The sequence below is a fragment of the Lethenteron reissneri genome, chromosome 15, assembly GCF_015708825.2.
Source record: "Lethenteron reissneri isolate LAM-NWPU_2019-01 chromosome 15, ASM1570882v1, whole genome shotgun sequence".
NCBI lineage: Eukaryota > Metazoa > Chordata > Hyperoartia > Petromyzontiformes > Petromyzontidae > Lethenteron > Lethenteron reissneri.
The window spans coordinates 8,839,298-8,856,017 of NC_083793.1; the positions used below are offsets into that span (position 1 = coordinate 8,839,298).

Consider the following 16,720-nt stretch of genomic DNA (forward strand, 5'->3'; position numbering starts at 1 on the left):
CGTAGGTAAAAAATTAAAATTAATAAAAGTAAAATAAAAATAAAATAAAAATCACGACGTTTCGGAGGCAACACAAGCTTCTGTCTTCAGGTGGAACCGTTACAGCACGATAGCTGTATCAAGTAAGAGAAATTCCAAGAAAACAGTCCTTGTATATATACTGGTTGAGGGTGGGAGGAGCCAAGGTAGGCCCTGAATATTATTTTTGTGAGGTTCGGTGCGGCTGAAGCACGCTGCTAGGAATGCAGTCACGAAAGCTTCAAATCTAGAAGAAAAAAAATATTGATTCTGACCGTTCAGGGGTTTGCCGTTGAGAAGCCAGTGAGTGTCCGGCGGAGGCTTGCCGCCAGCGACGCAGTGCAGCACCGCGTCGTCGCCCGGCGCCACGATGCGGTCCTCCGGCCTGGCCGTCCAGTACGGGGCCGCTGCGCGTGAACGAGACAAAGATCCCACACCCGTGTCACCTTAACGGACTGCTGGGGTGAGTGCTGTTAGCGAGTAGCCACTCTGTGAAGGCCGGTTATGGCACGCGGAAGGGGGGTTGTGTGGCCAGCCTCACGCCCGGCCGATTTTGTCTCCTGAGCGGCGATGTTTAAACATCGTGCCAGCTACTCGTTTGAGGCTGAGCTGACCTAGGGGAGGCCAAAGACCAGTTCAGATATTCATCACTGGTGTTGGCCGTGGGCGGGAGTCAAACTCGGGTTGTCGGGTTCGTAGCATGGTAAGCTAACCGCTGCACTTCCACTCCCCACAAGTATGCCCACATCGACACAACCACAGATATATAAAAACATATACTTCCATATACACATATCCACACTTACATACATATACAAACAGAAATACATTGGTGAGTATTATCTAAAACAGTCCTTTACCCCCTTCACCAAGCACACTCACGAATGTGGTGAAGTATGGTCAAATAGCACCCATGACTGACATGGCATGGGAGGCCTTTGGCCCAGCAGTAAATAGACAAAGCGCTATAATTTATTGTCATATCGTAGAAGTTAAAAATACATATTCATGCCAGATGCTGCTAAACCTAGAATATATTACATAATGGTAACCTTTGCCTGTGCACTATAAAAATGCTGCAATGCATTCAATGCATTCAATTAGCTTTTATTCAGCAAATGGTTCTATTCACATGCATGCGTGTCTGTCTGTCATCCGACCTCCAGTATCGATTTAACCTAAGCAACTAAAGTGGCGTTGTGTGAGGTTAAAGCGCACTCTAAAGAAATTACATCATGCTTCATTTTTTTTTAAGCTAGCCGCCTATTGTTATTGTTAATCATGGAATGTTTTAGCCTCTAACCCGCACACGCTGCTCTCTGCAATCTCAGAAGAGCATCAGCTAATGGCCTTCGGGAGATGTCACGTCTCTGGTGGTTTGGGAATGTCACGCACTCTACTGCACTGGCGGTGTCCTCGACCGCACCGCGTCTGTCCTTACTCGCCCTGTGGTGAGACCAAATAACCGCCCGGTGAACCTCAAGCCCTCCCCGCCGCCACCATCCGCAGCGAGTCGCGGCCTCCGAGGTGTCGGTCGTAATTACTCTCGCGACGGGACGGGCATCGCGTCCTGCGCTGCCGCAAGTGCGAGCGCGTGCCGGCTTAGCGCGTGCGTTGGACCTGAGCTTCGTTCGCGTTCGTACGTCGCCAACCGCGCTCACCAGAGGTGCGACTTTGCGGCACGCACGGGCGTGCGAGGGCGGGAGCACGCGACGGCCATCGAATAATTGAATTGTCACGTGAAAAATTGGCAATGTAACAAAAAACTGGGCAATGTCAATGGGAGTCCCGTGTAACGCGACGGAGTGCCTCGTTGATTTATATCGCGCAACAACAAAGGCCCTTCAAAGTTTGCCGCGATTCGAATGAGCGTTAGCGACGCGTGCCTTTAGGGGACCCGTAACGGAGATGAAATGGAATGCAAAATGAAATTAAGAAGCAGGAGCACCAGAGGACATAGACTAGGGAACATGTAATTAAAATGCATGATTGATATCCATTGCATCTCTACAACGACAACTAGCAACCCGAATTGAACCCCCGCCCGTTATCTATGCAGAGAATGAACAAATGAGCCGAAAACTCCTGTAAACGACGTGGGAATCGACAGTTCATATCTCATATCGGCATCGCTTAATCCACATTCTGGAGGTGGTCCCACGTGTGCAACCCTGAACTGGGTGGGGGGAGGGGGGGGGAGCAAGAGGGTTTGTAAGGACACGTGCCGCCTGCATTCTCCGCCACCAGATTCTGTCGACTTTGTCATCCATTCATCCACGGCACAGACAAGCCAGCACTGCCTTATCTCACTCTATCCCCACATCACCCGGCCACGCAACGCATTCCTTGCCGGGCGTGCTCAATGAAGACGTGGCGTTCACTTTAGACGCGGATTGTTGCCGCAGCCGGCATCCTGTGGCCGCCTGACACGCATCACGAGCAAGCGTTCATTTTAGGTTCTCTCTCCAAGGAGAGGTCCCTGGCTGAAGCTCCCTCCATCCCATCTCATCCCCCTGCACCCCCTCTTTCACCTCGAAACACTGGGATCTTGTGCTGTATCTTGGGAAGAGTAGTCGAGGTTGTTTCCCTTGCCTTTCTCAACAGTAATCTCGAGGTGACATCATCCACGGATGCGGTTTTATGTCACTGCCAGGACAAACTCCTGCCACTGGTCTCGAGAAGAATTGGACTAAGTCTGAGTTTTCAAGGTGGAAAGTTGGCTCAGGGATGCTGAGATGTTGGGCTCGATTCTGGGGCAGCCATCCATGATTGAATTGGGTTCTCAAGTGTAGCCAGTTGATGGTCTGAGCGAAATCAGCAATGACTGTACAAAAAAGCGATCATATACCGTTTGTTTTCTCACCTAAATCAGTTACATTTAATCTATGTGCAACTCGAAACGTATTTGTTTGACTGCCATGCGATGCACCTTTCTCTGCAGCAAGGCGTTGTGAGTGAGGAGAAAGTGTCTTTAAAAAACACCATTGGAACCTCATTTGCCAGAAGAAAAAATATTATTGGTTTTTTACCCTTTTATCTGGCAACAAAACTGATACCGTTTTTTTTACAAAGGCACACCTTTTGGCGTCATCTGGTCCAACACCATGTGAGACTAGGCTCTAAGGAAAGCTGTCTCGGGTGTGGACCAATCAACTTCAAGTACAGTGCATACATTATCAGAGTTATGTTTTTTGTTTGCATTATTACTGCAGGTATTGTGGTCTATGCAAACATGACTCCTTGTAAAAAAAGGTGTCAGCTTTGTTGCCAGATTAAAGGGTAAAAAACCAATTATCACAATTTAAAAAAAAGTTCGCTCGAAGGGATTTCAGCTGTAGTTCTGCGATATCCTCTTCCACTGGGACACTCTCGAACACAGTTAAACGCAATGTTGCGCAACGACTTCAAACGGACACTTTGTGCCGTGACGTGGTACCAGTGGCGCAGTCCAAATCACAAAGAATTTACACAGGTGGGAATACAATCGTCGGCTGGCTCGCTGGGGGCATTGTCCCCGTGGCGTTTTACCGTCCACTGTGACGACGAAGGAGTGGTGCGCTGAGCCCATGTTGTTGCTGGCGATGCACTTGTACTGCCCGCTGTCTTCCACCTCCACCGGGTGGAGTCGCAGCGTCTTGTTGTGGTTTCCCGTCGAGAAGCGGCCACGAGGCATGTGACCGTTCACCCTCTCCCAGCGCACGTCCGGCGTCGGCCTGCCGTCACACGCACGAGCGAAAAGTGTGCGGGCCAACATACAAAGATAAAGATCCCCCGTATAGCCTTAACAGACTGTAGGGGAAAGTGCTGTTAGCGAGCACCTATGAAGGCCGGAATGGTACACGAGGGGGTGGGTGGCCAGCACCACGCCCGACCGCCTTTGTCTCCCCAGTGGCGATGTTTACACACCGCACCAGGTACTCATTTGAGGCTGAGTCGACCTAGGGGAGGCCCAAGACCGGTTCAGATAATCGTCACTGGGTGTTGGCCGTGAGCGGGAATCGAACCCGGGCCGCCAGGTTCATAGCGCAGCGCGCTAACCGCTACACTACCGCTCCCATACACACACACGACGCCTCAAATTTGTCACTGCGGCCCAAAGCGATGAAGGCGGAAGCCCTGAAATTTATTGGCTCGTGCCACCGCTGGCGGAATGGCCTCTGGTGGAGGGAGAAGCCGCCCCCTCCTCCTGCCGGAGCCGCGGTTCCAAAACCTTTCTGGATCCACTGACCACAGTCAGCCCGCAAATCAGTTTTGCGGACCGTCATGCGCCAATGACATGTGTTTTTATCGTAACTACTCTGAAAGTACTGAGCCAACTTAAATCCATTTATAGGATTAGTCAATAAAAAGCAGGTTAAATCTAATGGCTTCTGCAAGGGCAGTAAAAAAAGCAAGAAATCTGCAACACTTGGGCAGAACACCTCCCGTGGCCCTGCAGACCACCAGCAGCCCACAAACCACGGGATGTGAGCCACAGCCCGAGCGGGAATCTGGCCTCCTTAAATCCACCACACGCGACCTTTCAATCGACTAACTGCAGGGGGGGGGGCATCCATTTATACTGCCGGGTGGACAGAGGCAGGGGAATCTGAGAGAAAATTCGACCAGTGTCAGCTGCTGCGGCGAATTGGACTGGGGAGCAGTGCGCGAGCAATCACGCTACAGTAGCATGCCTTTGTTATTGAGGTCATTTTTTCAGTCGGCGTCCTCACGGCGAACCCTGCACCTTGGTAGCGTGGCGGTAATTGTGAGCCAAGCTTTGCTCCCTACTTCGCATTCTGATTTCGTAAATATATGCATGTATTCTCTCTCTCTCTCTCTCCCCCCCCCGCACGGATATCAGAACAAATTAAATCAGGAGAGTGGGAAATAAACAGTTGCAACGAGGGCAGCAAAATGTGCAATTGGCCTATATTCTTAAAATTGCTGAGGCGTGCGCATTCCAGAAGCTATACAACAGAGACCTGTGCAATACCACATTATTAGCATATATGACATATAGCTCCATTTTATTATGGCACGCTTGTCCCCATGGGCCACAAGGCACCTTGTAAAAGACAAATTAAGTGGAAAACAAACTTTAATAAGATAATTTATTTGTGGAGCTATTGGCAACTGGGCTGAGGCCATCAATGCACTACATTTGAGGACTTGGTTTAATCACGTGCGGCTGAACCTCAGCGATGAGACGATGGCTCAGTGTCTCTCGACGCCTGAGTTCCCTGGCTACCTCAGTATGGATCATTAAAACAACTGCTCCGTAGAGGTGGGCGGGTGGATCAGAGGTCAGAGCGCTGAGCTGGCTTTGCTGAGATGCTATGGCTGAGTCCAAGCAAGGTGCTTGTGATTAAATCGGGTCGTCTAGCGACGCAAGTTAATGGTCTCAACCTAGCCACCAATGATAGCCTGAAAACAACGGCAACATTAAATTGCTTCCTGCGCTTAATGATGACAAATTGCACCTCTGATAATGAAAACATTGTATTGACTGTCACGTGATAAAAAAATACTCTCAGTGGGTGGGAAAGTGTCCCTCCCACCACCCCACTGTGTAGACCGGAGGTCACTTGAAGGTAGTTCTGTCGCATCTGCTTCTGCAGGCCATTCACCAACACGGGTGGGTTGCATTGCTTTACGAGAGATTCAAATGCATAGTGAGCCTTGTGGCACGACACAGACGGCACAACCTGGATACAATTAGACAAAAAAAAATACAAAAGTTTGTGTTTTTGTTTGACTGTGACTCCACGTGTGTTTGGCGTGTTAGGTGCGGCGCTGTTGGTCATTGGCGTAGAGAAGGAGACACTCACAGGCCCTCGGCGATGCACTCCATCACGAGCGTACTTCCTTTCAGGCTGTGCATCCTTGTGGTTTTGCCATGGGGCGTGAGCAGGCTCGGCAGGCGGTTGCGGAGACCCCCGGCTGCAAGCGTGAAAACACCGCCGTCACAAACGGGAACACGTCCATTAGCCACAATGCACTGGGCACGCGTAATGGGACGCTGTTGGTTTAATCAGCGGCAAAAGCTTTTAAAAGTACGACAGGCGTCTCGGTTGAGGGATAAATTTACGACGCATTAGCCGCTCAACTTTGACCACAGACATTAGTAATGCACGTCGCAGTTCAAATCTCGATGGAACATAAAAAACTACGTAACTTTTTTTTTTACCCAAAAACCCAATTTTATCAATTTTGCTCACTTAGTTCACGTAACAAATCTCACAAGTATGAGCTATATCAAACTGCGTTAATGAGGAATAATTGAATTGCCCTTCATACTGCGCACATCGTTAAGCCGCAGAGGAACATGCGTGTGTGGTGTACGCACACGCGTGCACGTGCGTGTGCGTGCGTGCCATTCGCTAGGATCTCAAACGGAGAAAAACCTTTAAAAAAAAGAACAAAATTAAGCGTCCAGCAGCATCGGCACAAATTGCACCTCCCCCGGCGGGAGCAAGAGCACATGCACGTTTGCCGCCACATCCCGAAAGCATGAGTCAGTCACGTGAGCAGAAATAAATGGCCCCAGCAGAAAACAGCCAAAGGAAAACAAAAATCATAGCCGCTCGGTATTAACTCAGGAATCAGCGCAAGCAACATTTTTTTTGTTATCGCGTAAAAGAAGAGAAAATCCCTCATGAAAGATTTGCCAAAAACGTATAGTTATCAAAACATTCCCAAAAAAAATTATGACAAATTGCTAATTAAAAAATTTAAGCAAAGAGTTTAAAATATTGATCATATTTGTGTAAATAGAAGACTCCTTTAGAGATTACTTTTATACAAAACTTCGTGAATACGTTTTTATTTTATAATCCAATTGAGCACACGTTAGTTTCATACATTCATGACTGCTTGATATTTTCAATCTTGTGTACTTGGGCAAATCGCATGATCCTCATTCAAAATTGAAACAAAGTGGTTTCCTGCTTTTACTAAGAATGGGGAACAATGCTCACCTCTTGTTTACTTGCAGCCCTGAATCAGTGGTGGAATTCCACATTCTTATGGTAGGGGCAAGAGTATCTTAAAATGAACAAATCACTCTCGACTTCTCTACAGAAGAAGTACTCATTTTATGGACCCCCGAGTGTGACGAATGGCGGAGTCAACACCTGACCGGGATTTGAACTCGGCAAACTTCCGATTGCGGTCCTCTGCGTCATCTCTTAGCTGGATGAACTTACACATCCATCGTGATTAATTGCCTTCCGTGCATTAACAAAACACACTCGGCTGTGATTTACGCACATCTGCAATTTGCACACTCCGACCGGGGCGAGTGAGATACATGAAGCAGTAAGAAGAACCAGCCGCAGAGCAAAATAGAAAAAAGAAAATCCCATCAGCAGCATTACTGGGCTGGGTTATACGTGCCCTAAGTATTTAACATGAGCAGGTGATGCCATGGTATAGCCCAGAGGGAAATGACCAAAAAGCAAGCATGTGCTGTATTATGATTATTTCTCCCTCCGTTGCATTCTCTTTACCGCGTGTGTTAGACCTCGCACTCACTTGCAATTCGAAGTGATCGACCGCCGGTTCGTGTTTCCGCCAATTAGACATTTCACCGTAGCGGTTGTTCTTGTGCGAAGCGGGTTCACGACAACATTCCAATTTAATTCGCGCACGCGGCCACATTTCAGACGTCGGGATGCGCGCGCACCCACGCGCGCATCCACGCTTGTTTTGCTTTGCCGGGCCCGGAAACTGTTAATCAGAAACGGCACGCATCCAGATGACCCGGCCCAATCGTAACCTTTCTTACGGCGGTCAAGGGCGGATTAGTGTGCGTTCATTCATCGCACCGCGGTGAGAGCGCACTTCAGCTCGCCCGTGAGTTCGAGGCCTAAGGTCACAAGGAGTCTCACAGGAAGGCAGCGGCTAAGAGGGTCAGCTGTTAGTCTCCAAGCGATCGCCGGCTCGAGCCACTCACCAACAGCTAATTGGGTTTCGTTCACACTCGATGACTGTGCGTCATCAAGTGTTTCCACTGCAACAAATGAAATAGCTGCGTAAAGTTTCAAAAACGATAAAAGAAAAAGGAGAACACAAAAAACGCACACATGTGAAGGAGAAAATGTAAAAAATAATTCAGAAAGTAAGATTTTGTAAAGGTACTGTTTTACTTTAGCTGCAGAGGTTGAGGAAGTCAGAATGTTGAATATCACAATGCAGGAATTGTTAATAGGACAACTCCATCTCATGGAGACCTGACCGGCTTATGCAATTCGTTACTCTTTTTGTACCCTGCTAGAGTGCAGTAAGAAGCAAATAGCGTCATATCCAACACTGTTTTCATGTACAGTGTCACTATAAAATGATCCTTCTACAAACCTGGCCAACCTTTGGCTGATGAACAGAACTTCAAAGTTTCAATCTAAAAAAAATGCCCATTACTCACATGAAACATTCCAATTATTGCTCGGCCAAGACTATGCAACATTACTCAATAGTCATTTCCTTCGCTCACACAATGGCCATCCGAGGTCTCAATAATCAGCAAGACAGTGAAGACGCTGTCCTGAACTTGCAGCAGAAAAGTTATCAGAAAGACAAATACAAATTATCTGGGGGAATTAGGAGTTGCGGTGGTGAAGGCAAACGTGCTATCAACCCTAGCGAGCTGAGTTCGATTCCCGGCTGCTGCTAACAGCACCGGTCTTCCTCCTGTCACCCTTCGCCAACCAGCGCTGACCAACCTGTTGGTCAGTTATTGGCGACACGGCATGGGGGGGGACACCTTCATCCATCGGCAGCACGCGTGCTCTTTAAGGACCTTAATTTCGTGCAATATTCGACCAGTGCCAGGAATTGCTTGGGGAGAGTGCATTTCTTGGTGTGCTACTTCATAGGACAATGCCTGATCGAATTTGCACTTGAAATTCTAATGAACACTCACGTTCATCTGAATAAACACACACGATCGCCCGTGTAGCCTGAACAGGCTGTTGAGGCAAGTGCTGTTAAGGAGCATGCTCCTGCGAAGGTTGGCACAGCACACAAACGGGTGGGTGGCCAACAATTGATCCCGGCTACGTTTATCTCCCTGATGTTAATACTCCACACCAGGTACTAATTTAAGGTTAAGCCGAGCTAGGGGAGGCCCAGGACTGGTTCAAATATTCACCACTGATATTGGCCGTGAGCAGGAATCGAACTCGGGTCGCAGGGTTCATAGCGCAGTGCACTAACCACGACACTACCGCTCCCAGCATACATACATTCACACACATACAGGATGCATCTAGCGCCGTCATGCACGTGTGCAAAAGAACGACAACGTGGGGAAGGAAATTGAAACGACGAGCCCTTCAGTTGCCGTCGATTCAAAGATTCTGCCACGCATTCCGAAAGAGACTCGCGACCACAAATCGAGGCTCTGCGTTCTCATTCCGCCGGAAGTATTTTTACGCTTTGCTTCGTCAAATAGCACAAAACAGTTTGATGAATAAAGGACAGCTCGGGGACATGTATAATGCTGCCAGTCATGGATTCAAAGAGTGAGTGACAGTTTGTGTTCTGGAGGTCTCTTCTCCATAGCAGCGGAATATTTTTTTTTCCCTATGCAGCTCTGCCAGAAAGCGCCGTCTTTGTTGTTTGATTGCCTTAGACGTATGTCTCCGCAGGAGGGTGGGAATAGTATTCTCTCCACCGCCTGCAACTACTGGCAATGCGAGCATACAATTATTACCAACTCATGACCTTTAACTGAAACGCCGGGACCTATAATAACAGGTTTTGGTGAACAGCAATGGATGTGACTGGCAAAGCAGCTGAGGCAAACAGCCTGCTTCACACACAAGTGCAAATCAAGAAGGTGTTTTTTATACACTTGCACGTACGTGCACGGATACACACGCAAAAAGACAAAGGCATGTGCGCGCAGACATACACAAACACACAATTACACACAAAGATCTCCCCTGCAGTCCATAACAGACCGTGTTAGTGAGCATTTATGAAGTCCAACAGGGTGCACGAGTCGGTGGTGTGGGTGGTGTGGGAAACGCCATTCCTGACCATTTTTGTCTCCGCAGTCGTGAAGTCCGAGATGACTTACGGGAGGCCTAGGACCAGTTCATACATCACTCGCCGATGATATTAGCCGTGGTCGGAAATCGAACTCAGGTTGCTGAGTTTGTGTAGCACTGTAACTAACCGCTGCACCACCGCTCACCACAAAATTCAAATATCCTCCATAGAGCCTACACAGGCTGTCAGGGCAATAAATGTGCACAAACTCCTACAAATGGCGGTACGGAATACGAGCGTTGGTGATGGCTAGTCACACACCCAGCCGTTTTTTGTCTCAATGTTGGTGATGTCTGCACCAAGCACTCACTTAAGGCTGAGTTGGCTGACACACAAACGTGCGCAAACATATACACAGACGCACACACACACAGAGGCTGCCTCATGTACCACCGCATTGAAGGACTTTCATGGGTCATTTGCCACACCACGCGCACGGGCATACACCACAAGTGCCCTCTGCTCTTTGAAGCACAGTTTCTCAGCCACGATGTGGAGGCAATTGCGAACATGCCATGGCCTCAGCTGCCAGTCAATGGGTTCATATTTCAAGGAAAATAAACCGGGAGCCTGGAGACGGACGAGGCACAATGCACTCAAAAACATCTGCCTGTAATTTATTTGGCTTTTGCCGCAGCTACGAGCCAGCCAGCGAAACTTGTTCACTTTTAAAGGCCGCCGGATTGGTCGGCGATTTACTGGCGAGAGCCGCACAATATTCTTCAGTGCGGGAAGACTTTCCCTGCGACGTTTGGGCACAGAGTTTCATTTCGACTCGGGCGTTATACTAACAGCCGAAGTTCTGTTGAATTGCGGTAATGCGTTTTTTTTCTACCTGTTCATGCCTTATCCAAACACACGCGCACACACGTGCACCGTGCATGTTGTACAACACAGCATTGATCAGCACCATGTTGAGAGGCCTAATCACAGCTTGGTTCAGAATTTCAAAGATCCGCAGTGAATTCATCTCTCTCTGGAGGCCAATTTCCTAAACCAGCATGATAGAAAAAGTGCATTGTAATGTGATATATAGAAATATATATATAAATATAACAGAACTTTAAATCCATATACATTTCAGAATCCTATTTCGTTTGAAAAGAAGATCCAACGTCCACTATCCTCAAGTGTAACGTTAGTTGGTTACCATCTTAACACTATAACAATACCATAATAACATATGGCAGTGTTATTCTTGCGTAAAAATATTTTAAATATTCAATATGACAGTCATCAACCTATTGGCCTCCTGTATACATATTTAACAGCTGACAGTTGCTGATGGGTCTCATCAGCAGAGTAAGGCCCATTACATTACTGCAAGTTGTCCGGAAATGTATATATGTATGTTGAATTTCTTTCACATCATACATAGCCAACCCTGCTAATCGGAGGTGCGGAAGTCCAATAAGCCTGCTCGCTGAACCGAATTTTTTTTATACAATTTTGATGTGGAGATGTGGAATGAATTTCGCCTGTTTATTTGTTTACCCTATCCATAATCCACACGGGATGGCACGTGATAATATTTCACGTAACCTGGCGGTCACCGAGTGTGCACGGCAACCCGAGTGAATCTTACGTGAGCGGACTTTCAGCTTGATGGGCTCCTTCGAGATGATGGTACGGGAGGCCACAAACTGCGCGTAGCAGATGTAGTCGTCTCGGCTGTCCACCGGCTTGACGTTGGAGAAGTAGAGGTCACCGCTGAGGCCCTGCGACACTCGCTTGTCCTGCCCAATGTGGTCCAGCGCTGCGAAGGCAAAAAAACAAATGCCCTAACTCGCATACGGAAGGGCAAGGAAAGGTACGTCAAGGGCTCGAGTAAGCGTGGAGGTGATGCTAATCTCCGGTTTACAGCCTCGAGCCAGAGGTGGAAATTCCACAATTCATGTGTCAGGGGGCAGGGCAGCTTTATCCCATAGGACAACCATTGCCGACTTTCCTTCTCGATAGCAAGGATATACCTCTGTTGAGTTTTTGTGACACAGAATCTAAACATTATATATATATATTTGTGTAACCGCCGGCATCGTGTTCTGTCGTCGTTCCGTACTGCTCGTCATCCACAAGATTTTGGGGGGAGGAACGCCCTGGGGAGGCTTGCAGGGCAGAACCACCGAGTTGCCCTCGTCAACCTCCATGGGGTCCAGCACTTCCTTGGGCCACTTGGGGGTACCTGGGCCACGCACGCAACATGGGCACGCGGTCACCGCTGGCTGGCGAACGTTGGCACGGGCTATGCGCAAGCTGCGCTCACGCTATGCACACACTACGCACACCACGTTCACAATACGCACACGCTATGCACACGCTACGCACACCACGTTCACAATACGCACACGCTATACACACGCTACGCACACGCTATGCACATGCGCTCGAATGCACAGCGCTGACGGTCCTCGCGGGCTCTAAACGAGGCCTTTGATGATGGTCGCGACCACCAATTGCTACAGCACAAAGGATATCACGAAGACGCCACGTTGCACGCATGAGGACAGGATAATCTGTCGCAGATCAACAGTAGGGGGGCGATGTTGCTATGGTGGCGGGTTTTTTTCCCCCGATTGAATACATTTTGAGGTTGTTATTTTTTTCAAAATGTGGGCCATTACGTCAGCGCACGTGGCCTATTCTTCTTAAAACATTATCACGGAATTTTGTTAACGTCCGCTATGACGCAGGCGGCAAATGCTCGAATGACATACCCGCAGTGTTAACGAGGGCAACCGCCGGGCTCCAACAGCAAACCTCTGCGACCAAGCAGCAAAGGCACAACCGCTCGGCCGTGTCACTGCCCAGCAATAGGGCCCACTTTACAATGTTTACTCCCTTTGTCGCCCAGCGGCCTGGACACCCCTGGACCATGGAACCCGGTGCAGTTGCACCGACTGCGCACTTGATAGCTCCGCCACTGGGAGTAACAATACATCATGGCACTGTGCGATTTACACGAGGGAGACAACACGACGGATAGGCAGGTGCCTGCGAAGGCACTGGGGATGTTTAGGTACACAAGTAGGAAGGTAGAACAGGTACTCCGCAGGGAACGTGGGTTGGGTAAGTTTGTAGACACACTGGGAAGGTGGGTGTATTTAAACATCTGTTTGACAGGATGTTTGCCGGAGAGGGTTTCTTTTTGCAGCTTTGGCAATCACTGATTACTAAAAGAGAAGTAATAACAAACAGATGTATTTTCTCACTGGGAGGAAGGACAGAACTGGTATTTGGCTGGTTTCCTTGTTTATTACATGGGGTCCAATTTGCGGCTTGACGAAATAGCTGAATCACACTGGCTTGGCAATTTGCCCTTTTGTTGTTAATGGAGACATCAGCATGGTTTTGGCAAAAAAAAAATCGTACGAATTTGTTCAATACCAACACGTGGATCGGGCCATTAGAGGTTACATGTGAATAAGACCAGCCAGCCAACACCTGAACTCTTTCCCTCCATCAGAAAAGCTAAAAGTGGAGGCCTGCAACATTTTGCTCACGCCACTGCTGTGGTAGAGCCTCCACAAGAGACCTCTAAAGGGCTCCTTCCTCGCCACCTATTTTGGCGTGTCATTTCCACGCAGGCCAGATGTCTCGAAGACATGGGAGTACCCATACTTTACCCCACCGCACACGACCTGCCGATCAACTAACTGTGGGTGGTGTATTCATTTACACGGCCGAGTGGACAGAGGTGGGGAGAATTAAAGAGAGCATCCCATCGTTTAAACTTCCACTCCGGGAGATTGAACCGGAGACAAGTGGATGGCAAATCCAGTGAGCTGACCATCATTATAACATGGCAGCATCCTCTTCCTCCATCTCATTTTCAATATGAAAATGTTTTTTTTTTTTAATAGAGAGCCCCGCACATGCAGCTTACGGTAGCCATACATCCGTGCAAACATCACTTATATTTTTCAAGGAAAAAACAAAAGGACGTTGGTGAAATTCTGAGGAAGGCTCTGGCTGATGGAACTGCAGGGTCAACTGGGGAAGGTACACATCTGCAAACGTTTACCATGGATAGCTCGTCTGTTACCTTCCATCTTAGGAGGCATGTCACTGTGGACATCTTTCCAAACGATGAGAAAAAAAGACATGATTAACATATTCAAAACACGAACACGAAAGCAAGAGAATCGTGACGGAAAAAAATAATCGGATTTTTTTAAAGTCAAATCATGATTGCATTTCACATTCGTGCCGTGCTCATAGTGCAAGGCTATCACATAAGTGCTGCGTTTCACAGACACAAGCCTACAATCGCAGATGGTAAAGTCTTACATGACAGTCTAGTTTAAAACATATTGTGTAAAAAAAGAAAGACACACGCAGACATCCCATCTTACTTTCGGCCACTCATTTGAAATATTATTGCGCAGATTACATCCCCGACATGCTGAAATCCCCATTTATGAAAACAGATGCCTGCTGTCACTTTGCTCCGATGACAAATGTCTGCAATCCCGTGCCTATGGCTGTGGCGGTTTCCTGGTTAAGCCGCGGCTCACAGAGATTGACAGGACGATCGGTAGAGACGGAATTGGGAGCCCAATGGCTTCGCCAATATTGGTGTAATAAACCTTCTTGAGACGGCTTCCGGAATCAGTCCTTTATTGTCAACTTTTCACAGTTACACTTTAGACACACTCTCCGTTGCTGGCTGACAACGGAGAGAGGGCAGACTTCTCGCTAAGTCCCCACCGCGTACGCGCGTGACTCCCGCTCTGTTCGGTTCCCAGTCTGCTCCCGACTGTCCCCTCTCTCTCTCCTTTTATCCCTCCGTCACGTGGTACTCCCCAGCCAATCCTCCATGGACAGCGTTGACCGTTCCAGATGGTTCCCTGTCAATCCCGGGACCACGCCCCTGATCCGGCTCCCCATTAGCTGAGGCCCCAATTGGCCAAGCCAATCACCCCTGCTAACACGCCGTGATCACGCCGGGGCCATGCTCCCTGGCTCATCCCTTATTGGCTACAAAGCAGGACTGGCAAGCCAATCCCCACGTGAATCCTCTATAGCTGTTATTACATTGGTACAAAGTTCGGCGGAATTCAGCCCTGGATGGAACAGGTTGCCCGCGTGGTCATCGCGTGCGGACAGGCGTTTCTAATAACTCCTGTGTTTGTACGGCGTGGAATAAAAGATGAGGATAGAGAGACCAAAAAAAGCCCTTAGCCGTTTTATTCCTTAATTAACAATTGGTAAGTCGAATGTGACGTTCGGATGTGACTATTTAAATGTTAAAGGTTGATTTTTTTCAGTGTAATCATATACTCCTGCTGCAGCAGGAGCAGCAGCAATGTAATTTAATACACTGAAATTAACCTAAGATGTTTCAAGGCCTCATTAATATCAGAAGTGCAAAAGCTCCATGAAAGGAAGATATGTAATTAAATGCCATTTGCTGCACTGCAATCAACGCGTGCATTCATTTGTACGCATTAAGCAATTCAAAAAAAAGAACCCATCAGGAAAAAATACCTTCTGCTCAATTCTTTACTTTGCACGTGATCATTGCCCTGCATGATATATATTCAATTTAACCCCCCCTTACCTTCTTGGACAAATATCATAAGCGATGCCTGTACAAGAGCACACCAATTAGCCATTACAACGGGACACGTGAAAACCTCATGAAGTGAATTTGTTGAGGACGTCACGTATTACCATCAAAGTCGTAAATGCAAACACAGCGGGAGAACGTACAACTACAGTTGAGTCAGGAATCGAACACAGACCCCTTTTTTGCTGTGAGGCACAAGCGTCACGACTGCGCGAACCTGCCCTCCAGAGTTTTGGGTATCTGTCTTCGGTGTTCGAGGCTTAATTCATTGGTAGTATGGCAGGTTTTCAAACAATTCTAAGTAGAACATTTCAGCAGTTAATCCATTTTTACCCTCTATATTGAGAGAAAGTGCCTGACAATGTTGCACGTATGTCTGTTTCTGAAATCAATTGGCTAATTGTACAAATATAAATGCTTCAGTCCGTAGAGTAAATCCCATATTCGAAATATTTTTTTCTTCCACTAGACACAATTGTATTTGTTATCTGAACTAGTGCTGGGCCTCCCCTAGGTTGACTCAACCTTACATGCGTCTCTGGTGTGGTCTGCAAACATCGTCACTGGGGAGATAGACAAAGGCGGGCTGGGCATGGCCCTCGCCACCACATCCCCGCGTGTGCTGTGCTTGCTGACGGCACTTGCCGTCAGGGTTGCCACCCGTCCAGGTTTTTACAGGATCCTCCTCTTGTTCAGAGCTACCCTGGGAAGACCGTAATTCCTTCCCGGAACATGAAAAGTCACAGTTGTTGTGTCTGTTGGCACTCATAGACCTTCAAGGGCAATGCATTTCCAAGTTCTAATAACCTTGCTCAATTAAAAACAACTATTATTTATTATAATTGTTTTTTTACCCTTTTATCTGGCAACAAAACTGACACCTTTTTTACAAGGAGTCATGTTTGCATTGACCACAATACCTGCGGTCGGAATGCAAACAAAAAACACAACTCTGATAATGTATGCACTGGCCTTGAAATTGATTGGTCCACACCCGAGACAGCTTTTTTTAGAGCCTAGTCTCACATGGTGTTGGACCAGATGACGCCAAAAGGCGCCTTTTGGCGTCATCTGGTCCAACACCATGTGAGACTAGGC

General features: G+C 47.9%; 1 protein-coding gene across 1 annotated transcript in view; it reads right to left on the minus strand.

Annotated features, from left to right (window-relative positions):
* The window catches only part of LOC133342525 (neuronal cell adhesion molecule-like), a 118,760-nt gene that overhangs the window by 34,674 nt on the left and 67,366 nt on the right, over positions 1-16,720 (minus strand). Inside the window, 6 exon segments of the mRNA XM_061551681.1 lie at positions 294-425; positions 3,547-3,731; positions 5,829-5,940; positions 7,955-8,029; positions 11,639-11,809; positions 12,113-12,235. Of these exon segments, the coding sequence (XP_061407665.1) occupies positions 294-425; positions 3,547-3,731; positions 5,829-5,940; positions 7,955-8,029; positions 11,639-11,809; positions 12,113-12,235 (798 nt within the window).